This window comes from Cetorhinus maximus, chromosome 30 (genome assembly GCF_964194155.1).
Source record: "Cetorhinus maximus chromosome 30, sCetMax3.hap1.1, whole genome shotgun sequence".
In the NCBI taxonomy this organism is placed as follows: domain Eukaryota; kingdom Metazoa; phylum Chordata; class Chondrichthyes; order Lamniformes; family Cetorhinidae; genus Cetorhinus; species Cetorhinus maximus.
The window spans coordinates 14161714-14186286 of NC_135908.1; the positions used below are offsets into that span (position 1 = coordinate 14161714).

The following is a 24573-nucleotide window of genomic DNA, read 5'->3' on the forward strand; positions in this document are numbered from 1 at the left end:
CCGTTCCTCTCCCTCCACCTCACCCCCCGCCCGCGCGGTGCATTCTGGATATTGTAGTCCACGGCGCTGGGGGAACACCATTTCCCAGCAGGCCAAGGAGGCGGGCGGGACCACGCGCGGTAGGGGGGGAGTCGATTTAACTGAAACATTGGAAATGAGCCTCAGCCCTCCCCCCACCCCGAGCGTGGTGGGAAGCTGAAGTGATTGGGGTGATATTATGGACTCTAAGGAGGAGGTGGGGTCTCGCGGTGCGGAGACGGTGACCCGGTGTGAGGGAGTTGGGTGCTCTCCGGATCGTCCCCCCCTTCTCCCTGCGGGGATGGATGGATGGAGAAGGGCGGCCATGCGGCGCGTGCTGCTGGCGGTTAGCGGGAGTGTGGCGGCCGTTAAACTGCCCGAGCTGGCGGCGGCCATCGGCGGCCTGGCACAGGTGATTGCTTTCCATACTCTCCTGCATTGACCTCCCCAGCACACACACACACACACACATGGCGGTTTCACTCTCCCCTCACAATCACAAGCTTCCGGGTTCAAGTCACCCCCGCGGATACAAAATATCCCTGATATTCCCAGGGTCAGCGCTGAGGGAGCGCCGCACTGTCGGAGGGTCATTACTGAGGGAGCGCCGCACTGTCGGAGGGTCAGCGCTGAGGGAGCGCCGCACTGTCGGAGGGTCAGCGCTGAGGGAGCGCCGCACTGTCGGAGGGTCAGCGCTGAGGGAGCGCCGCACTATCGGAGGGTCAGCGCTGAGGGAGAGCCGCACTGTCGGAGGGTCAGCGCTGAGGGAGCGCCGCACTGTCGGAGGGTCAGCGCTGAGGGAGCGCCGCACTGTCGGAGGGTCAGCGCTGAGGGAGCGCCGCACTGTCGGAGGGTCAGCGCTGAGGGAGCGCCGCACTGTCGGAGGGTCAGCGCTGAGGGAGCGCCGCACTGTCGGAGGGTCAGCGCTGAGGGAGCGCCGCACTGTCGGAGGGTCAGCGCTGAGGGAGCGCCGCACTGTCGGAGGGTCAGCGCTGAGGGAGCGCCGCACTGTCGGAGGGTCAGCGCTGAAGGAGCGCCGCACTGTCGGAGGGTCAGCGCTGAGGGAGCGCCTCACTGTCGGAGGGTCAGCGCTGAGGGAGCGCCGCACTGTCGGAGGGTCAGCGCTGAGGGAGCGCCGCACTGTCGGAGGGTCAGCGCTGAGGGAGCGCCGCACTGTCGGAGGGACAGCGCTGAGGGAGCGCTGCACTGTCGGAGGGACAGCGCTGAGGGAGAGCCGCACTGTCGGAGGGTCAGCGCTGAGGGAGAGCCGCACTGTCGGAGGGTCAGTGCAGAGAGAGTGCCGCGCTGTATGAGGGTCAGTGCAGAGAGAGTGCCACATAGGCAGAGGGTCAGTACTGAGGGAGCGCTGCACTGTCAGGGGGTCAGTACTGAGAGAGTGCCGCACTGTCGGAAAGTCAGTATTGAGGGAGAGCTATCTCTTTGGGAGGATGTGAAATATCCGACGGCACTATTTTGATGAAGAGTAGGGGCGTTATCCCTGGTGTCCTGGCCAAAATATTAACCGGCATCATTGAACCAGATGATCTGGGTCTAGCTCTGCACAAATTAGCTGCCATGTGTTTTTCATTACAGCAGTATCCACAGTTAGTACTTCATTAGCTATAAAGTGCTTAGGGACAGAGATTTTGAGGTTCATAGAATTATACAATGGTTACAGCACAGAAAGAGAACACTCGGCCTGTTGTCTGTGCTGACCCTCTGAATGAGCAGTCCACCTAGAACCACTGACCTGCCTTTTCCCTATAACCCTGCAATTGTTTTTCTTTTTCAGATAATCCTATTTCCTTTTGAATGCTTCAGTTGAACCTGCCTCCACCACAATCTCAGGCACTTGCTGCGTGAAAAAGATTTTCCTCATGTCTTTATTGCTTCTTTTGCCATTTACCGTAAACCTGTGCCCTCTGGTTCTGGATCCCTCCATCAATGGAAACAGCCTTTTCCTATCTCCTCTGTCCAGACCCCTCATTATTTTGAGTACCTCTATTGAATCTCCTCTTGACTACTTTTCTCCAGGGAGAACAGCTGCAACTCCTCCAAACTTTCAATCTAACTGAAATTCCTCATCCCTGGGGTCATTCTCTCGAACCTTTTCTGCACTCTCTCTAATGCCTTCACGTCCTCCTAAAGTGTGGTGCCCAGAGCTGGACGCAGTACTCCAGTTGAGACCAAACCAGTGTTTTATACAGGCTTAACATAACTTCCTTGCTTTTGTACTGTATGCACCTATTGATAAAGCCCAGGATGCTGTATGCTTTATTAACCATGCTCTCAACCTGAACTGGCACCTTCAATGTTTTGTGCTCATATGCACCCAGGTCCCTTTGCTCCTGCACCACCTCTATAGTTGTTCCCTGTATTTTATATTGTCTCTGTTCTTCCTATCAAAATTAATCACTTCACACTCTCTATTAAATTTCACCTGCCCATTGCACCAACCTTTCTATGTCCTTTCGAAGTCCTATACACTCCTGCATCATCTGCAAATTTTGAAATTGAGCCCTGTACGCCAAGGTCTAAGTCATTTATATACATCAGGAAGAGCAGGGGTCCTAACACTATACCGTGGGGATTTCCACCATAAACCTTCATCTGAAAGGCAACCATTCACCGCTACTGTTTCCTGTCATTCAGCCAATTTTGTGCCCATGTTGCTGCTGATCCTTTTATTCCATGAGTTCTAACTTTGCCCACAAATCTCTTGTGTGGCACTTAATCACATGCCTTTTGGAAGCCCAATCAACAGCATTTCCCTCATCAACCCTCTCTGTTACCTCATCAAAATACTCAAGCAAGTTAGTTAAACACTATTTGCCTGTAACAAAACTTGTTGCTATTCCTTAATTAGCCTGCATTTGCTCGTGACTATTAATTTTGCCCCAAATTATTGTTTCTAAGAACTTTCCCATCATCGAGGTTAAACTGACTGGCTTGTCCTTGTTGGGCTTAGCTTTACACACTTTTTTAAACATGAATGTAACATTTGCAATTCTCCACTCCTCTGGCACCATCCCTGCGTCTAAGATTGGAATATTATGGTCAGTGTCTCCACAGTTTCTACTCGCTTCCCTTTATATCCTTGGATGAATCTCAACCGGTCCTGGTTCCTCACCAATCTTAACTACAGACAGCCGACTCAATACCCGCTCCTTATCAATTTTAAACCCTTCAAGTGTCTGAACTACCTTATCTTTCATCATGCCCTGGGCAGCAGCATCTTGGTAAAGACAGATGCAAAGTATTCAATTAGTACCTCAGCTATACCCCCTGCCTCCATGTGTAAATCGGCTTTTTGGCTCAATCCTCCTTTTACCACCCTTATACTATTTATGTGCCTATAGAAGACATTTAGATTCCCTTTTATGTTAGCAGCCAGTCTCTTCTCATACTCTCTCCTTGCTTTGCTTATTTGTTTTGTCATTTCACTTCTTCACCTTCTTTATTTGCCCTGATTCTCAATTCTGTTATCCAGCTGTCATCCGTCATAAGCACACTTTTTATGCTTCAACTTAATCTCTATCTCTTTCATCATCCAGGAAGCTCTGGATTTATTTGGCCTACCTTTCCTTTTTGTAGGAATATACCTTGACTGTACCCCAACTATCTCTTCTTTGAAGGCAGCCCATTATTTAGTTACAGTCTTGCCATTGTTTGATTCCAATTTATCTGGGTCAGATCCATTCTTACCACATTGAATTTTGCTATCCCACAGTTGATTATTCTTACTCTGGATTGCACCTGGTACTTTTCCATAGTCAGCCTAAACCTTATGATTCAATGATCACTGACTCCTAAATGTTCCTTTACTGACACTTGATCCACTTGGCCCACCTCATTCCCAATAATCAGATCCAATAATGCCTGCTTTCTCTTTGGATTGGGAACATACTGTAGAATATTGTATAAATTGGCTGCTACACTTCCTACGACAGTGATTGCTCTTCAGAAGTACTTCATTGGGCGTCCTAACGTTGTGAAAAGCATTGCATAAATGGAGGTCTTTTTGATTTCAGCACCTCATTCTCGTGCAAAAAAATGTTAGAAATCCTTGACTCCTGCTTTGCTGTCATTGCTTTTGAATACCAGATGGTACCAAAACAAGTTACCTTCATATAGTATCAAAGTCAAGATGTGCTTAGGCAGACTCCAATCAGATTGCCACATTCTTAGAAATTGATTGTTGTTAACCCCCGTAGCCATAGAGCAATAATGAAAACAATAGAGGAATAGATTGGCCACCCACAGCTTGCATGTTGGATCTCCTGTGGACAGGTCCTGTGAGCCATATTTGATGAATAAATAGTGCCTCTCATCAGCCTGGCCCTGAAAATTCAGAGTTCCTGATGTAAAGTACTTGAATGGAAATAACGGCACAGTGAAAAATATAACATTGTGAAATATAGTGAGTAAATCACACCTACAGATACCTTTACATGTTCAGTGTGTGTAGAGATGGCTTATATACTCCCACTGACAGCATTGCAGAGTGCTGTCCACAGGGCCTTGATAAGTCATCACATATGTTCAATGTGATGAAATACTATTTCCAGGTTAAATATTGTTATCTCGCACCCTACAATGCATTGCCTTACCACATATCACCTCACCGTAAGTGAGTAAGGTGCAACAGCTGTGAGAAGTTAAATAAGAAAACTTACATTTGTATATCATACCCTCAGGACATCCCAAAATCCGTCCCAGCCAATGAAGTACTTTTGAAGTGTAGTCACTGTCCTAACGTAGGGAAACGTGGCACTCAATTTACATTGAGATAAATGGTACAATTGCTTGTTTTAGTTACATTGTTTGAGAGCTAAATACTGGCATGGATACCAGGACTACTGCCCAGCTCTTTGAATAGAGCTAGGGGATTGTTTACATCCACTCAAGAGGGTGGACGGTGCCTTGATTTAATGTTATCTGAAAGACTGTCCCACGGACAATTCAGCATTCCCTTGGTACTGCAGTGAAATGCAGCCCAGATGTTTTTAAGTCTCTGTAATGATACTTGAAACCATGGTTTTCCCACTCAGTCAAAAAGACCTGCTGCAATTGCAAAATGGATACTTAACAATTCAGTTAGATAATTTTCTCTCTCTAAATTTACTTTTTCTACCTACAATTAATCTGAGGGTGTATTTCAGTTTGCTATTTTTTCAGAATGCAAACTGCATCCCGTTTCTTTGCATTTAACTGTGTTTGCTGCCTATCTGCCCACTTCAATCACTTCTACCCACCACCTCCTCCTCCACAGTCTTGCTCATTCTTCCTCAGCTTGTCATATCCCCTAATCTGATAGTCACCAAGTTCCAGTGTCATGTTCCTGTTGCCTATGATCACATTGGTTCTATAGAAATGGAAAAGTGAAGTCTCAGCACAAATTGATGTGGAGCTTTGTCTCCTAGTCATCTCTCCAATAGTATTCCCTTCCTACATGACAATAGTGACTAATGTTCAGAAAGTAATTCATTAGCTGTAAATCACTTTTCAATGTCCTGAGGTTGTGAAAGCCGCTAAAAAATGCAATTCTCTCTTGTGTCTCATGTTTGCAATGAGTATCAGATGCTTTTTGGAACTCCACATGTACAATATTTTGCTTTATCTAAATGATTTTATGGTGTCTGAAAGGGTGATGGAAGGAGATTCAATGCTAACTTTCAAAAAGGAAATTGGATACCATATATACTTGTGTAAAAGTTCAGTTTCTAAGACTAAATTTTTAATCGAAGATTAGGGGGTTGATTTTTACATGAGTAATAATTTCGAGGGGTTGAAATCCACCCTCTCCCATTGCCTCATTATCGCAGAGTTGAAAGGTCGGAGACTGTTCTCGTCAACCCTGCCATCAAAAGCTGTGCAGAATGAATTCTCACGCACCAGTAAGGTGGTAACCCTTGACAGCACATGTTGACGTGTGCAGACATGAGGAGCTGAACAGCCGCCTTCAATGGCGTCTATTCTATGACTATCAGTTTGCACCAGGGTGAGTTTGACTTCAGTGGTGAGTGGGTTGTAAATGTAAAGCGTTTGGATTTTTTTGGCTAACAGTCGGGGGTTGATTTACACTCAGGATATATGAAAAATGTATTTTTTTAAGCCATAAGTCAGGGATTGACCTTTACACATGATCGACCATTACTCAGGTATATATGGTAAATACTTGAAGGGGAGAAAATTGCAGGGCTACGGGGAAAGAACAGGGGAGTGGGACTAATTGGACAGTGTTTCAAAGAACCAAGTGACCTCTTAAGATTCTATGATCTGCTGAAAAAATTCAATTAAATATGTTGATCATTGCTTGCCCTTTACAATTCCATGCTAACTGTCCCTAAGTAGCTCATGCATTTTAAATAGTTCATCCTGTGTTAAAGGATTCAGTGACTTTAAAACTCAGAATTTTCTGGTTTATTCCATTTTCTCTGTTAGGAGAGTAGGATTTGTCAACCTTCATTCCTTTGGCACAGCTCTTCTTTTCAAAGTGTTTAGGAGCAAAGAAAATATGCTGTTGTGTATCTTGGGAGACTTGTATGATTTCTGCTTGTATCTGTTGTTTTTCACATGACTTTATGGTATGCATGGAGTTTGCACACTCTCAGGCCTTGGTTCCCTACAGAATGCATATGATTCTAGTGTCAGCCATGGCTCATTCGGCAGGATTGTCGCCTCTGAGTCAAAAGGTGGGTTCAAGTCCTCCTGCTGGGAGCTGAGTACAAAATCTAGGGTGACACTGCCTGAAAGAGCACTGCTCTATCAGAGGTCTGTCATCTCAGATGAGATGTTAGACACTCTTCTGCCCATGCAGGTGGATGTGCTACTTTCAGGCAAAGCAGAGGTGTTCTCCCTAGTATTCTGACCAATGTTGACCAACATTACTAAAACAGATGATCTGGTCATTATCTGTGGGAGTTTGCTGTATGCAAAATTGACTGCCACATTTTCTACATTACAACAGTGACTACACTTCAAAAAGTACATAATTTGCTGCAAAGTGCTTTGGGAAGTCCTGAGACTGTGAAAGGCAGTACAGAAATGCAAGTCTTTCATTTTTTCTACTTGGAGATAAATGCAGTGAGCATCATGGATCGCAATGCACTTCTATACATTGCAGTGAGGAGTGTTCAGCAATGGGGCTTGTGCCAACCTGGCACTTGTGAGGAAGGGGATCAGGTTCTGTAAGAGAGTGTGGCACTGACAACTCAATGGCATTCTGCTTTATCTCCTGAGCCCATAGTCCCAAGACTGGGCTGGCTTATGTGATTGTGCCTGCTTCGTTGAATCTTCAGCCAGGAAATGAGCGGAAAGATCACTAGAGGGTGCTATATACAAACAGATGATGCATTTAATCAAAAAGACATGTATCATATTCTGTAGTCAATTATGTTTAGTATCAAACCTGCTTAATTTTTTTTTAAACCCTTCACTCCAATGGAAAAGGAAAAATTATGAATTGTAGCTAATTTTCTTCCTCGCCATTGGTTCCAATTCTGGCATCTTGAGCATCCCTAATTTTCAGCACAGGTTAATGGGCTTACCTTCAGCAGTCTAGGCCATCAGCACTGGAATTCCCTTCCTAAATGTCTGCACACCTCCTTTCTGTTTTAAGACACTCCTGAGAACCTACCTCTCTAGTCGCCTGTCCCAAAATCTCTTTATGTAACTCGGTGTCAAGTCATGTTTATAATACTCCTGTCATTTTTTTACTACATTAAAGTGCTATCTCAATGCAAGTTGGTGTTTTTCTTAACACATTTGGAATAAACAACATTTCTTATTGACATAAAATATCAAACTCACTCAATTACATAGCTTTATCACAAGCACTTTAAAAGAAAATTTCATTTGGGTCCTTCATTCTCCTCAAGGCTCTGACTCTTATTCGGTGGCCTTAAGTGCCCTCTGTGGGCCTTTTCTCTCTCAGCGCAATGACTTTCCCAAGGGAAAAAAAAAATGAAAACCAGCTGTGTGTATAGTGGAAGACATCTGCATAAGATTACAGTTCTCCTGCCCATCCTCTCTTGGGTGACTAACTTGAGAGGAAGGCTGACAAATGATTTTGCAGCCTCTACCAATCCAATCTGCTCCTAGCGAATACCACCCTTTTCTCCCTGTTTTTCCTCAAGGGGAAAAGGGCTCACTTTTGGTGTGTCTTTTCCTGTGAGGTATTCCCAACTGAAGTGGGCAGTTTATCAAATAGCATGTTAGGCTCATTTGTGCCTTCCTTCCCTCTTTGGAAAACCTAACCAGTCGAACAAATGTGTTTGCACATCTAAAGACATATTATGCCATTAATTTTAAAATCTTAGGGTTTTTTGGTGTAATGTCGCCAAATGTGGCAGGCAACTCTCTGGTTCCATCTGCGTAATGAACTTCCACCCATGTGGTTAGAAATCCAGTTCAGAGAACTCAACCCCTGGCCGGATACAGCCCTGCACTAAGATTACTATTGCACATCTGCCCTGTTTCCTATTTTAGTTTGATTACAGTTGGATTTCCATCCCTGTCAGTATCTATATAAGAAAGGAAGAAAGATTTGCATTTATAAAGCATCTTTCATAATCACAACGTCCCAAAGTGCGTTACAGTTATTGAGTACTTTAGAAGTGTAGTTACTGTTCTATGAAGAAAATATGGCAACAAACAGCAATGTGATGATGACCGAAATTAACTGTTGCTTTTCTCCTCCCTCTTTTCTGTCCCACGCCCACACTGTGCCCCTAATGCCTTCCATAGACTCTTCTTGAAGCAATTATTGCTCCAGGAAAAATGTTGAAATAAGTGTGAATTGAAAAAAAGACTGATACCTTTTAATCATCTCTGGACCAGTTGTTTAATGATTAACCAAATCGACACATGTTTTTGACAGTCGCAGGACAAGTTAATAAGGCTGTTAAAACCATATGGGATTCTTGGCTCCATTAATAGAGGGATAGGGTACAAAAGCAAGCTAGTTATGCTAAACTTCTAGAAATCATTGATTAGGTCCCTGCTGGAGTATCCCCTTTAGTTCTGGACACCACACTTCAGATGTCAAGACCTTAAAGAGAGTGCAGGCATTGACTAGAATAATTCCAGGAATGAGGGACTTTAGTTATATGGAGACCAGAGAAGTTGTTCTCCTTAGGGCACAAAAGGCTTGGGAAATTTGAGAAAAGGAGAAACTGTTTCATGTGGCAGAAGAGTTGATAACCAGAGGACACCAATTTAAGGTGATTGGCAAAAGGACCAGAGGGGAGATGAGAATTTTATTGTGCAGCGAGTTGTTGTGTTCTCGTTTGTACCACCTGAAAGGACACTGGAAACAGATGCAATTATAATTTTCGAAAGGGAATAAAATAAATACATTTTTTTGCAGGACGATGGGGAAAAGATAGAGGCGTGAGACTAATTGACAGGCCTTTCAAGGAACCAGATGGCCTCCTCCTGTGTTGTATGATTTAATGTGTTTATATTTGTGGCGTTCACCTTCAGCTATATGTTTTGTGTCCAAATTAGACTATTTTCACGTCATTACTTAAGGGTGAAGCCATTAAATTCCTGCTTGTGGTACACCAATATATGCACGTAAAGCCTGTTTATTTGCACTTTCAGTATCTTTAATGACTCCTTTTTATAAGTGTTTCAACACTGCAATTTAAAATAATAGGACACTGGTGTTTTTTTTAAATCAACAACTGTGGTAAATCAAACCAGTATTTTTAACCAAATCATACCCTAGCCTCTGATGTCATTTTCCTGTCAGGCTTCTTTCTCCATCTTTCACAGATGATCCATTTAATTTCCTCTCTCAATTTCAAATATATACAATTCCAGAAAGACTGACTGGATTTGAAAAACTCATGTATACTTGACCGTTTTTTCACTGCCGCTGAAAAGTGCAGTGACTTAAAGTAGACAAATACAGTACAGCCACTAACCCTTACCCACAGCAATGAGGTAAATGAACAGTTGACCTGATTTTGGTTCAGGGAAATATCTGCAAGGAAGGCTCCCCTGCTGTTCAAATAAGGTGTTCAACGCACACTGTAAAGCAGGAAGAGGGAGATAGGAAATTTGTTGAATGTCCAAAGAACCCCACTTTCTGATAAGGCGGCATTTCCTCAGGACTGCATTAGCCAGAGTACCTTATGAGCTCAAATTCCTGGAATGGGACTAGGGTTGCAAACTCTGCTTGGATGCATTCCTGAAGCTATCATCACATGACCGCCTGCTGCCAACCGCCCCAGCCCCACACTCTTGACATTGGTTAACCAACAACTCCATCCTCATGTCAGTCCACTTCCAGTGTCAATTGGAGAATGAACATTACATCAACCAAATGGATAATCCTTACTGTCAGTCAAACAGTTTCTTTCCTATCGCTAATCCCCATCTCCCCACCCCCACTAACTCCACAGTTGAGGCAGAGGTTGATCCAAGACCGTTTTATCTAAATGGTTCAGAATGACAACACTTAGCACATTTTCCCAATGGGTCATTGGGGCAAGTTTTGCACTTGAACTTGTTGAGCAGTGAAGTGTAGGAATGGCCCTTTGCCTGTGGTAAAGTTCTTACAGTTACAGTGGAAATGTGCTTCAGCTGTGATAAGTTATTTTATTGTGTTTTTTTAACATTGTGGTGTTAAAGCAAAGTTCTTGTAACGTTTCATGACACCTGGAGATCAGTAAGATAATAGCTGTGGGAAAAAAGACTGTGGCAGGAGGGAGGAAGACTATGGTCTTGACAAAGCTGTTACTTATTCGTTTTATTGAGCTTTCTCAGATCCGGAAATTTAATGCAGCTTTTTGCTTGTAGCATGCACCACTTTTATATTGGAAAATGAACCTAAAGGAAGCATTATATGCAAACTAACTTTAATTAGTCTCAAGGTGATTTCCCCCCCCCCCCCCCCCCCCCCCCCCCAACCAACCGAGCACAAGGATAAATGTTGTCGTGCACACCTGACTCTGGCAATATGCATTGGGGAATATATCCATCTTCCCGTGCCAACTTCCATTCTCATCATGCGTAATGGAACGTTGCACATAGGCACATCGCCATTTTCCACTTAGGCCATTTCCTTTCTCAGTTGGATTTAAAAGACCCCACTTCTGCTGACGTCCTGGCCAACATACCTCTCAGCCAACACAATCAGAAATCCTATTTGCTCATTCATTCGTTGTGTTTATGCTAACTTACTGCGTGTGAATTGTCTACCTAATTTTGCTTCCATAACAACAGTCAAAAGTAAAGTGTGTGACCTCCACTTATTTAAATTTGCTTCAGCTAGCTATGGCTCACGAAGGGTTATGTTAGCTTTACCCACTCATGGGATCTGGATGTCTCTGGCAAGTTCAACATTTATTACCAACCCCTAATTGAGACAATTGAGTGGCATGTTAGACTATTTCATTGAGCAGTTAAGAGTCAACCACATATAGGCCAGACCAGGTGTGGACAGCAGATTTCCTTCCCTAAAGGACATTAGTCAACTAGTTGAGTTTTTAACATAAATCCTGTAGTTTCAAAGTCATCATGTGTAATACTAGCTTTTTATTACAGATTTACTTTTTAAATAATTAACTGAATTAAAATTTCCCCAGCTAACTTGGTGGGATTTGAACTCATGCCACCAGATCATTAGTCCATGCCTCTGGATTATTAATAACAATACTATAACTGTTATGCTATTGTAGCCCATTAGAGAGAAAGCAGTTTTCACATGAAGCAAAAGCCAAATTGTAACAAATGTTGGTTGCTGAAGTGAAACATTGATTTTTTTAAGATATAAATTTACTTCTGTTTCTGACAGTACTGTGGTTTCTTGGAGACCAAATAAGTCAATCCCAACCATAGTGATTGAGAATGTGATTAAACTGTAAGAGATTTGGTACAGTAAATTAGAGTATTGTAATAAAGAAGCATGGTAGATGCATAATAAAAACAGAAAATGCTGGTAAAACTCAGCAGGTCTGGCAGCATCGGTGGAGAGCGAAAAACAGAGTAAACGCTTCGACTGTGACGTAGTAAATGCGTTCTTACTGTGAAAAACCACTTAGGAAGCAGAAGCTTTCTTGCACCAGCCACAACGATGGAGTGTATACCGATATAGGCAAGCCATTGGTCTTGAAATGAAAACCCTGTTATTTACCCTAGAAATCATTGTCTTATGCCCTTTCTTTCCAATTGTTATGCAACACCACAAAATAGTTTCTCTCTTATTGTGTCTCTCTCTATTTTAAAGGTTGAAGTAATTGTGGTGACCACAGAGCATGCAAAACATTTTTATGACTCCAAAGATGTCCCTGCTAAAATATATAGTGACTCAGATGAGTGGGAGGTAATGTATTCTTTGTTCATTATTTAAGAATTCTATGCAAATAAAATGAGCAAATGAAGCCCTTCCACTGAACAACCAGTTGTATTCTATTTAAACAGTTCCTTACTTTATTCAAATTACATTTTATCTTGGAGAATACTTCTGTCAGTATATGAATAGAACTTCCTCTACATGTAATATAATCCTAGCAGATATTCTCAAGTAGTTCTTTGTCATATTTTGAAATTTCAGACTATGCTATCACTGGGGTCCTTGGTGTAATATGTTCAAATACTACTGTTGAGCAAAGCTAAACTCTCAAGAAGTTAAACCTGTAAGACAACAAGGCTTGAAGGTGAAGACTGGCTATCAAATCGGGTGCTCAAACCAGTGTTCTGGCAACAGTTTGAAATTTAAGTGATTATTCACCCTCATTTTTGCAATAGATCTATTCATTTGAACTTTGCAGGGGTCTTAGGCTGGTGGATTCTGTTTCGGGAGAGAAGAGAGTAGCTAATGTTGATCAAAAGCTGATACTAGTGTCAAGGGATCTTTAAATTTAAAAAGAAAGGTGGTCAGGCTGTAAAGGGCTCTGAGAATGATGAAAGATTGAAAAGTGGAGTTTGAAAATTGGCTTTAACTCAAGGGCTTACTGAAGTGCGGTAGCTTAGCGTATATTATTACATCAAGGTGAGTTGTATTATAGGGGAATCTGGTCATAACTTTTGATTTGTTCAGCTGACTGGGAAATAAAGCAGCTTGATCATTCATATGTCTCACTATGTTTTTGCTATGTACATCTGAGAAACTGAAGAATACACGACTATTCAGTACAAATTACAAGAGAATGTTATTTTTATATTGCTGGGCTATGTTGCTGTTGCAGTAGATACAGGACAAATCTCAGATCACTCCCATGGAGTAAGACGTGCAGCCTCATTAAGCCAGTGACTAGGCCACCGAGTCCGATCAGGTACCTATGGCAGATCTGAATTTGTTACACTCCTCATCAAACGCTCATGTCAACATTTATCTGCTAGCAGTGACTTTTTCCAGAATTCTTTTGGCAATCCTCCAACTTTGGCAGAGCTTGGTTGTCTATAATATGAGGAGCATTGTAAATAATGAAATGAAAAATCTCTTCCGTTCTTTCCCCTCCACTATCAAAATACACATAGTTGGTTAAGCTGTCTGTCTAACCTAGTGAGTGAAAACATGATATGAAAGAAATCTTAATTCACAAAGTTTGGTAATTTTATTATATTTCCTTACAAGTTGATTTCATTTAAGTTGCCTAATTTTCAGTAAAATCTACTAGAGGAATCTGCGATAAAGGATGAACTTCCGTTCACAGAGTTTAATAGACCATGCCTAGCTACTGAAGCTGAGGAACACTCCTCGAGATTCTCTTATCCACAGTGGGACAGTCTGACAAGCCCATTTGTATAGGGGGGAGTGACATTCATTTCTCATCTGTCAACATTCAAAATTCCTCCTGACTGTTGGCATGTTTACATTGCTGGACCTTTTCAGCAGTGGGTAGGTAATGAAAATAGCCTGCCTGGCTCTGTCCTACCGTCCCACTTGAATTCTGGCTATATTTTGGGCTTTTATTTAACATGGAACGTGTGCAAGTAACAACACTTCACACTTATTGGCTTATATGTCTATATGTTTGAGAGTGCCAATCTAGATAGCCCCATGAGAAATGCTCAGACAGTGGGATCCATTGCTGCCCCTGGTGCCAAAAAATTTGATACACTCTGACTATAAAATATTCAAAATCCACAAATCAGTGGCTCTTTATCCACTCTAGTTTCCTGCATGTACTGTATGAAGAATTAAAATTATTTTCATAATTTTGGTTTCTGTTTGTTAATTTGTAATTGAGGGAGATGTTGAGGGATTTGAAAGATGAGCCCCCCCCCCCCTACTTTTATATCATCACTAATACTTTCATTCAAGATAAGGCTGCAGCAGTGAGAAATTTTTTTGCAGTTCCAGTCCATTTGCATATCTGCTGGGCCCCTCCAATTTATAGCATATACTCCCCAATGCTCATTGGGTCCTATCTTGTCTGTGACCTGCTCTCTGCATGACCATTGTAAAAATGGATGTCACATAGCTTTGATTTGTGCTATTGCAACTATCATATAGTACTGCTGTCATTTGTAATCTGTTTTGTTCCCTTTAGATGTGGAAGCAGAGGTCAGATCCTGTCCTACACATAGACTTGAGGAGGTGGGCAGATCTAATGGTCATAGCACCATTGGACGCCAATACGCTAGGAAAAATAGCCAGTGGAATCTGTGACAATTTATTGGTAAGTTGACTTAATCAATTTTTCCCAGTTGGAGATGGATCATGAATCTGGTTAATAAGTTTCCTTCCCACATTTAAAGAAAGAAAGGCTTGCATTTATAAAGCATTTTTATTGACCTCAGGATAGCCCAAAGAGTTTTATGGCCAGTGAAGTACTTTTTGAAGTGTAGGAAATGCAACAGCCAATTTGTGCACAGCAAGATTCCACTAACAGCAATGTAATAATGATCAGATAATCTGTATTTGTGATGTGGATTAAAAGATAAATATTAGCCAGGACACCGGTTCCTTTGCTCATCTTGAAAACTGTGCCACAGTATCTTTTACATCTACCTTGGAAAGGTCTACAGTTTAATATCTCATCTTAAAGATGGCACTTCTGGCAGTGTGGCATTCCCTCAGTACTTTGATTTTGTACTTGAGTCTCTGGAGTGGGCCTTGGACCCACAACCTTCTGACTCAGAGGCAAGAGCGCTACCCACTGAGCCATGGTTGGCACATTTAGCAGATTGAAAACATGTAAAGATGCAACTAACACAACGGATTATACAGGAGCACCCTGTCAACTCAAATTCCCTATCAAAAGTGGTTATGCTGGAAGCAATACATTTTCTTGACAGTAAAATTGATGATGCATGAGCTTAGTGCAAATTTTTTTCCTTCCCAGTAACCAGTTCCTTGAAAATAAATGACTCAAATTTTGCTTCTGGGAACAACTTGAACAACCCTATGGTTTTTGGAGACTCTTCAATAAACTGTTTTTCCCTAAACAGCCTTTGTTTTTATATATTAACGTTTCACATAATGAGATTTTGCATCAAAATTAGTTTTTATTGCCGAATCCAAATCGTTTTAAATTCAAAAAATTCTACAAAATGTAGAATCCAGGGGAAGGAAAGAATTAGAGAAGTGCGCTTTATTTTATTTAAGTTTGTGAAATATACCCCCACAATATGCAGATTGAAATATTACTAAATGTAAGCAACTGCCTTTTCTGAAACATTGCAAAAGTTCAGAGTTGAAGCTATATCTATTAGTGCCTGCATTACTGTTAAACTATTTGACTTCTACCTTCTTGTCTAGTCAAGCAGGACTGACCACTGCTTTTATTGCACTGAGATAGAACGCAGTTTATCTGTCCTTACCACTCAGCTCCAGATGTACCTTGATGTTTTGTCTGATAGAAAATTGCATTCTTGTTATCTAGAAGCTTGGGTCTTGGAGATCAGTAAAAAGTTTTCTTTGTTAGCACAAAGATAAAATTTTCTTTCCTTTGCTTGGGTACACCTGGGCTTTGGGCCTAATATCAGGGCAGAAGTCCAGCCTGTTATGCCTGAAGCATTAGCAGCCAGAGGCTTTGGGGTCTTCTGGATACTGTCCAAAATCAACTGTCAGAAGCTTTCAAGGACAGAAACTTTGTGGCAAGGGGGAAGTGGGGGGGCTAGCTTCCTTTCTTGGCTTTTCCATGGCATGCTGCCTGCTTCTCCCAGCTTCCCCTATTACCAGACGCAAGGCCAACCGTCTGTTTCTACTGGGCGGGCTTCCTAATCGGTGCCACTCAAAGCAGCTGCAGGAAACAGAGGTGCAGGCCCGCTAAGCCAATTTAAATGCTCCGCAACTATCCCCAGGAAAGCTCTGGAAAGTGATGGAAACCCAGTGTAACTGGTTTCTGCCCCTTTTACCTCTATTTTGCACTCAGGAACTGAGTTTATTTGATGGATAAGAACAGCACGCTCTCCAAAATGACTACCTCCATTTATTATTTGTTTCACTCTTTAACATCCATGCAATATTTTCTACACAAAGACCACTGGAGGAATGTCACTTGCTGTTCTAAACCAATGTAAATTTGCAAGATTGAAGTTCTGTGCAAATTGGCTGCAATTCCTTTTGACTTGGTATCAAGCTAACTCATTCTTAATATTGTTCATCTTAATCTATCTACTTTAATTGACCACCCATCTATGTGGTAGTCTGAAAATGGCAGTCATACCAGCAGTGATATTTTTTTAGCTCTTTCTCATGGTCATCAGTTAAACACACAATTCTAGTTCTCAGCTGTATCAGGTTCAGGGTTGCCTTTCATTTCAAGGGGTTGTTCCAAGAATAAACTGTGAGCTTCTCTATTATTAGTTGAAGGTTTCACTTCGCTATCAATATCCTGGGCGTTACCATTGACCAGAAACTGAACTGGATTATCCATATAAATACTGTGGCCACAAGATCAGGTCAGGGGCTGGGAATTCTGTGGTGAGTACCTCACCCCCTGACTTCCCAGAGTCTGTCCACCATCTACAAGGCATAAGTCAGGAGTGTGATGGAATACTCTCCATTGCCTGGATGAGTGCAGCTCCATCAACACTCAAGAGGCTTGACACTATCCAATACAAAGCAGCCCACTTGATTGGCACCCCATCCACCACCTCCAACATCCATTTCCTGCATCACCAACGCACAGTGGCTGCAGTGTGTACCACCTATAAGACACACTGCAGCAGCAACTCACCAAAACTCTTTTGAGAGCATTTCCAAACCCATATCTCTACCACCTAGAAGGACAAGGGCAGCAGAAACATGGGAACACCACCACCTGAAGGTTCTTCTCCAAGCCACACAACATCCTAACTTCGAACTGTATCACCGTTCCTCCACTGTCACTGGATCAAAATCCTGCAACTCCCTCCTAAGCAGTGTTATGGGTGTACCTACAGCATTGGGGCTCACCACCACCATCTCAAGGCCAATTAGGGATGGGCAATAAATGCCTAGCCAGCAATGCTCATGTCTCATGAAAGAATAATTTTTTTTAAAAATGACTTGCTGCAGCCTTACCCACTTTGCAAAGATACTAAGGGATCGCACCATTCAGAACCTGTCAGCTTGTATTGCTAAGATTGTGATGTAAAATAATGACACACACTTTAGGCAACACCTAGCTTTAGTATTCCTGCACTATTTATTTTGCTGTTTCCTTCCCCATTTCAGTTCTCTTTTTTTTGCTAACTTCTCATTTTTTGGCTTCATTTGCGTTGTTTCTGCATTCGTTCCTTTTTCTTTGCAATGTAATTTTCTAGTTTTGCGTATCACTCCTTTCGGTTCTTTTTTTTTAGCCTTCCTTCCTGCCATTTCCCTGGCATGTGTTCTTGTCTGTAGCGTTTTACTTTATTTATGACATAGGCCATTGAAATTAAGCACTTCATAGCCATCCCCAATAACACAAATGGAAATTGGAAAATTTTAAAGATTACTGTACTATTCCTTCTTCAACTCTCAGCCGAGTTTGACGCAGTTAATGGTATCATCCTTCTTTACTGCCTGTCCACTGTTTCGCAGCTTTGTAACATTGTCTTCATGGAGAACCATTCCCTCCAACGGTATTTCCATCCATTTTCCAACCCTGCACTGTTATATTGTGAGGTGTTCCTAAGGAATCATCACTTGCTCATTTAAGTCCCCTCAGTGACAGCACCTCTAGAAACAGGTCACTTTCCATATATATACTGGCACTCTGCTCCATCCATCCAGCACCTCAACCCCATGATCACGTCTATGCCTTCAGATTACCTGTCTACATAACTATGGATGAATTAAAGTTTCCTTTAAGTAAACATTGGGAAGACCAATGTATCACAACTTTCAAGTCCCATTGTAAACTTCACTCTGTTACCTCTAACTCCACACCACTTCCTAACCACTACTTAGGTTGGAAAAGACAAAACCCTGGTATCTTGTTCAACCCACAGCTGAGTTTAGCAACCAGTAGTTTATCCATCATTAAGACATAAAGCCCAAGTCCAGGATTTTGCCTCAACTCATGATTTCTCCAGTGTCTTCCTCAGTAATGTCCCGCCTTCCACCCTATGTGAATGCCAATACCAATGATTCAAAACATTGTATTTTCTATGCCCTATTCCTCCTACCCATGTGGAGCCACTTTGGTTCCCTGTTCCTCAACACACCAAATTTATAATCCTCATCTTCAGAGCCCCGCCTACACTCTGTAATCTCATTCAACTTTATATCTTCCACATTCTTTACATCTCCAACTCTAGCCTTTTATGCATCCTCCTTTCCTTTGCCTCACCATTGGTGGAGAGCTATCAGCCTGCTCTCCCTTCCTAAACTCCCTTGTCTCTCCATTCATTCTTCACAAACCTTCTCAAAACACTTATTTTCAACTAAGCTGCCTCTGCCTCTTTCAGCATGCTTATTGTCCATTTCTCTTCCATCTCTTCCCTCCTTCTCTCTGCACCCCTAGGACATGCTCTATTTTACAGGGTGCTATAAAATACAAGTTGTCGCTGAGGAGTGTGTTGTAACAGATACTTTAAAATTAAATAACAATGCCCTTTTATCAATGCCTTAGGCCTAAGAGACAGATTATAAACAGAACTCATTTGGCTTATTGTGCCTGTGGTTGTTCTTTGCTAGAACAATACAAAACTGATCTCACTGGACTGGTCTCCTTGGACTCCTGCATCTTTCTTTACTTCTTGCGTTGATCCACTGTTCTAGTTTAAAATTCCTTGACCATATTTTCCACAGAAAGTGACTTGGACATGAGCTGTTTTTAGTGAAGAAAATACCTAAATGCATCTCAAGATGGCCCCGTCTGGGTTGTGTCTCTGTCGAGGGAAGAAAGACTTTTTTTTAACAACTGGCGGTTCTTTGCATCTGATGTCCAGTTATGCTGTTTGTGGGGGCTTGCTGTGCATTGATTGGTTGCTGCGTTTCCTCCATGGCAGTGGGGTACTTCATTGCTATTAGGTGCTCTGGGACTTTTGAGACTGTGAAAGATGTTAAAGAAATGCAGATTCTTTTCATGATTCTATAGTCTGCTTTCTTCACAGACATCAGCTTTATCAGACATTTCTGTAGGTACTGTTTGTACTTGTGGTTAGAAATTAGCAAAATGACCCTCCTTGACCCTCCTCATCTCACTTCTCAGCCAGGCACCAAACTGATTGGATCGGCTGCCATTGTTGGGCATAGCCCTCTTCAAGCCAGGTTGGCACCTGTGCATATGGAATGTGGAAACTACACCTCCAGTGGACAGTTAATACCAGAGGGACCAGAAGAGGAGGGCAGGAATGGCTGGGCTATTGATCATTGGGCTTGGGTTGGAGTTGGAAGCGAGCGGGGAGGAAGCATGGCAAAGGGAGGAGGAAAAAAAGCAAGGCAATGGGATGGCAGAATAGGAACCAGAATGTGTGGAAATGGCAACAATAAATGGAGAGACGTACAGAGAAGAGAAAGTCAGTGAGGCGAGTGGACGGCACTAAAGAGGTTTTCAATTAATGAAAATAAAAAGAAAACCATGAATTGCCCTGCATTGTTGTCATCCTGTAGAATTCAGCAGGAGTTTCTTTACCCACAGAGTGGTTAGTATGTGGAAGTCGCTACCACAGGGAGTAATTTAAGTGAATAGTATAAGATACATTCAGAAGGAAGCTAGATAAACACATGAGGGAGAAAAGAATAGAAGGACTTGTTTATCGGGTTAGATAAAGAGGGATGGGAGGAAGCTCATTTAGAAGCATGAACTAGTTGGTCCTAGTGGACTGTTTCTGTGCAGTACCTTCTATGTAATTTTTTATTCAGGATACTTTGCACCTTTACCTTGATGAACTCCTAATTTATTTATTTGCTTGAGAGGCTTTTTAAAAAACTGAAAACACAGACCTAGAGGGACAGTCCAGCAGCAGAAAACTGGAGATCTCTGGCAGTGGGATAGCATGCAGAAATGAGTAAAATGAGTAAGGTTGACCATCAGACGGGCCATGGCGTTTTTTATTTTTTTTAAGTTTGTACCATTTACCAAAAGTCAGCACCTTCGACAGTGTGGCACTCAATTAAACCCTGACTGCTCTCTTTGGCAGATACAATCGATTCCATGGCTGTGTTTCTCCCTGGTGTCCCTGCCAATATTCATCCCTTAACCGACATCACTAAAGCAGATTATTTAGTCATTATTGCACTGCTGTTAGTGGGACCTTGCTGCCACCTTTCCAACATTTAACCTTTTGGGATGTATTGAGATCATGAAAGGCATTGTGTGAAAGTTACTTCCTTCTTTACAGCTTTAGCAGTTTTGGTTTTTGCATTGATGATAGATATGTTAGGGTAGATTTTGTTTGGCCCTGGGCCTGCGGAATTCCCTAGGTTGGCAGAGAAAGAAAAGATGGAGACTCTGAACATCAAATGTCTGCCCTGCCTCCGCTCTCCCCATTTCATTAGGTATGTAACTGGGCATGCACCTGCACCCTGTAGGATGCACAGGCTCAGCTTTGGTATTTTAATGAGGCAGGAAGGGGTCTTCCAGGTCTGCTGTTTCATTTTCTAGTCAGACCAGGCACCTCAGTACGGAAATGCCTATCAAAACCTGTTGCCATGGTCCGCCCCTATATTCTTGCCAACTGGAGAGTCTGCAGGCTGAATGCGGGCAAAGACTGAGATTCATTTCCACTTCCAATTCCACAAGATGCTCTATAGGCCTTGGGATCTGCTAGCTGTTGTCACAGTCCTGATCACAGCAGCCAGGAGTGCAGCTGCAGCTTTGTGAAGCCAGCAGTAGTGTTCAAGTTTCCAGACACTTTCTCAGCATTATGGCCCACCCAGAGCCATAGAGATGCCCCAGAACAATAAAATCCTGGACCTCAGATTTATGATATTTTCAACCTGTAAATCCAAATATTTCTATAGGTGAAATGGTTGAGTTTTAAATAAAGATGAACGCAACTGCAGTTACATGCACACAGAATGAAGCTCAGGATTTATTGTCATTGTAGAGTTGGTGCGAAGAATGCATATTTCACACTGGTGCTGCAGTTACCATGTAAATATTGGAGGAGCAAAAAAAAAACAGGGAAGCCATATCTTTAAAGATGCTGAATACCAGTCAGGAGTCATTGAAGGAATTGTCCCTGTGTAGTGCAAAGTGCATATTAAGGTCCAAAGTGAAGTGGAGTGAGACTCCCCATTCCTGGAAGTCTTTGCTTTGGTGTCAGATTGGATTCAGGCCACATTAACATCAAAATTGTAGCCTTGGCACAACGTGAAAATCCTTTGCACCGACTCCACAGCTGCCATGCAAATGCGTCCTTGGCTTCTGTCTGCCTAACCATAACTGCTGTTGTGCACATTCTAACTGAAACCTTAACCATTTCAACTGTAGAAATAAAGAATTAGGCTGAAAGCATTAATATTTTAAAAATGAGATTTCAAGGATCTGCTCTTGGAGTGGGCGACAGTCAGGTTAAAAGTGAGAGAGCTGCTGAAAATATTGATCTGAAATCTCCGAGCAATAAGATTTAATTTTGTAAGTAGTTAAACTACTCGGAGATTGTCGTGACAGATTTCTGTCAGGAGAGGCAGGTTTCTCATTGATATTAACCCGTAGCTCTTTCAGTTGAGTTGGTAAGCTTGTCTAATTTTAGAACTTGGTCCTTTTGGCACTATACTGCCTGTGCCAATCAAACCACACAATCGCATCAGACCCTGAACATGCTTCCTGAACATCTTAATCGTCTTACTTCTGTGAAGTGCTCAATTTTTGTGGCCTTCTCTGCCTTAAATGTAGGCAACCAATAAATGTTTGTTTTTAAGGAAGATTAACTGTTCAAGTGCAGGCATCCGAAATCATAGAATGATACAGGACAGAAGCAGGCAATTTGGCTGTCATGCCTGTGCCAGCTCTCTGAAAGAGCTAACAATTAGACCCGCTCCCCTGCTCTTTCCCCCATGATCCTGCGAATATTTTTGAAAGTAATTGGGCTTGTGGTGCAATAGCACTTGTATCACAATGGAAAAACACCAATAGTGAGCAAATTGTTATAAGTACATCCACTATACATTCCAGTCAATTAAAGTCAAAGTGTTGTAAATTAAATAATAATGCCTTTGGTGTAGAAGGAGCCCATGCTTGCTACACACCAGCATGTACACCAAAAATCATTTATCTCTTCAAATGAAATCTGATTCATAAGACACTTGACACAACCCAGCTTCTTAATTGAGAAGTGTCAAACTGGTGAATATCTGATTCACAATTAGTTCCGATCCAAGAATAGAGGGAGTCACTGCTGACCCCAGAGAACATTGAGGAGCTCAAGAGGGATTACAAAGGTTGGAGAACCGTGAAACCCCTCTTTGAGTCCCTGACACACTGGTGGGAAGCGACCAAGGGAAGCATCAAGAGGTTTTTCATCCTCAAAGGCACCCAGAAAGCTAGAAAGGAACAGAGGGAAATGTCCCGACTCCAGAAAAAGATGCAGAATCTGCTCCGGCTGCGGTCGATGGGGGTCGATGTCAAGGAGGAGCTCCAAGAGGTGAAAGGCCAGCAAGCCTCGCACTTTGCCTCGGAGGCCTCCAAGATCATCTTCCGTTCCAGAGTCCGCTCCGTGGAGCAGGATGAGACGTGCTCACGTTTCTTCTTCCAAAAGGTACACAGAGAGCGCTCTGTGATCAGCAGCCTGAAGGAAGAAGACGGCTCAGTAAAGTCATCACGGTCCGACATTCTGAGGATCAGCAAATCCTTTTATGCCGGATTGTATGACGTGAAGCCCACGGACAGCACGGCCTCCCAGTCCTTCCTGTCCTCTATCACGGAGGTCTTAGACCACAGTACGCGGGAGAGCCTGGACAAACCGCTAACTCCCGATGAACTGACTAAGGCCCTCGAGTCCTTCGAGAAGAGTAAAACCCCCGGAAGTGACGGCTTGCCGGCGGAGTTGTATTCGGCTCTGTGGGACTTGATCGGCCCAGACCTGCTAGGGGTGTACGAGAGTATGCTCCTGGCCGGTAGTATGTCAGAATCCATGAGGAAAGGCATCATCACCCTCATCTACAAGCACAAGGGGGAAAGGGAGGAAATTAGAAATTGACGACCCATTTCACTGTTGAATGTGGACTATAAGATTCTGTCCAAGGTCATCGCCAATCGGGTCAAATCCGCTCTGGAATTGGTGATTCACCCTGACCAGACCTGCTCTGTGCCAGGCAGGAAGATCTCTGACAGCCTGGCGCTGCTCAGGGATACGATTGCCTATGTACAGGACAGGGGTGTGGATACCTGCCTCATCAGCTTGGATCAGGAGAAGGCCTTTGACAGAATATCGCACACCTACATGGGGGATGTGCTCTCCAAAATGGGGTTTGGGGAGGGAATTCGAAATTGGATCCAACTGCTCTACACTAACATCAGTAGCGCAGTCTCAATCAATGGGTGGGAAACAGATAGCTTTCCGATCAAATCTGGAGTCAGGCAGGGCTGTCCTCTCTCGCCTGTCCTTTTCGTGTGTTGCATAGAACCCTTTGCCGAGTCCATCAGGAAGGATCCGGGCATAAGAGGAGTGACGATCCCAGGCAGTGGAGGCACTCAGGTAAAAGCCTCCCTGTACATGGACGACGTCGCCGTCTTCTGCTCGGATCCGCTGTCGGTGCGCAGACTGATGCACATCTGCGACCAGTTCGAACTGGCCTCGGGAGCCAAGGTAAATCGTGGGAAGAGCGAGGCCATGTTCTTTGGGAACTGGGCTGACCGATCCTTTGTCCCCTTCACTGTCAGGGCTGACGGCCTGAAGGTGCTGGGGATATGGTTCGGAGGGACCGGGGCATGCGTTAGAAACTGGAAGGAGCGAGTGGCTATGGTGAAAAGGAAACTGGGCATGTGGGAGCGACGCTCCCTCTCCATTGCGGGAAAGAACCTGGTCATCAGGTGTGAGGTACTCTCGCTGTTGCTGTACGTGGCGCAGGTCTGGCCCATTCCAGACTCCTGCGCGATGGCGATCACTCGAGCCATCTTCCGCTTTATCTGGAGGTCGAAAATGGATCGTGTCCGCAGGGACGCGATGTACAAGCCTCTAGATAAAGGGGGAAAAAACGTGCCCAACATCGCCCTCATACTGATGGCCACCTTTGTG

At 43.2% G+C, this 24573-nt stretch overlaps 1 protein-coding gene across 5 annotated transcripts in view; it reads left to right on the forward strand.

The window, feature by feature from the left end:
* The first annotated feature begins 280 nt into the window (after positions 1-280).
* The window catches only part of ppcdc (phosphopantothenoylcysteine decarboxylase), a 97286-nt gene continuing 72993 nt past the window's right edge, over positions 281-24573 (forward strand). For 3 of the 5 annotated variants that reach the window (XM_078532480.1, XM_078532478.1, XM_078532482.1), the window contains exons 1-3: positions 281-430; positions 12257-12352; positions 14526-14654. In XM_078532480.1, coding sequence (XP_078388606.1) covers positions 320-430; positions 12257-12352; positions 14526-14654 — 336 coding nt within the window. In that variant the 5' untranslated portion in view covers positions 281-319. The remainder of the gene's footprint in view (positions 431-12256; positions 12353-14525; positions 14655-24573) is intronic. The other 2 variants (XM_078532479.1, XM_078532481.1) reach the window with 2 other exon arrangements.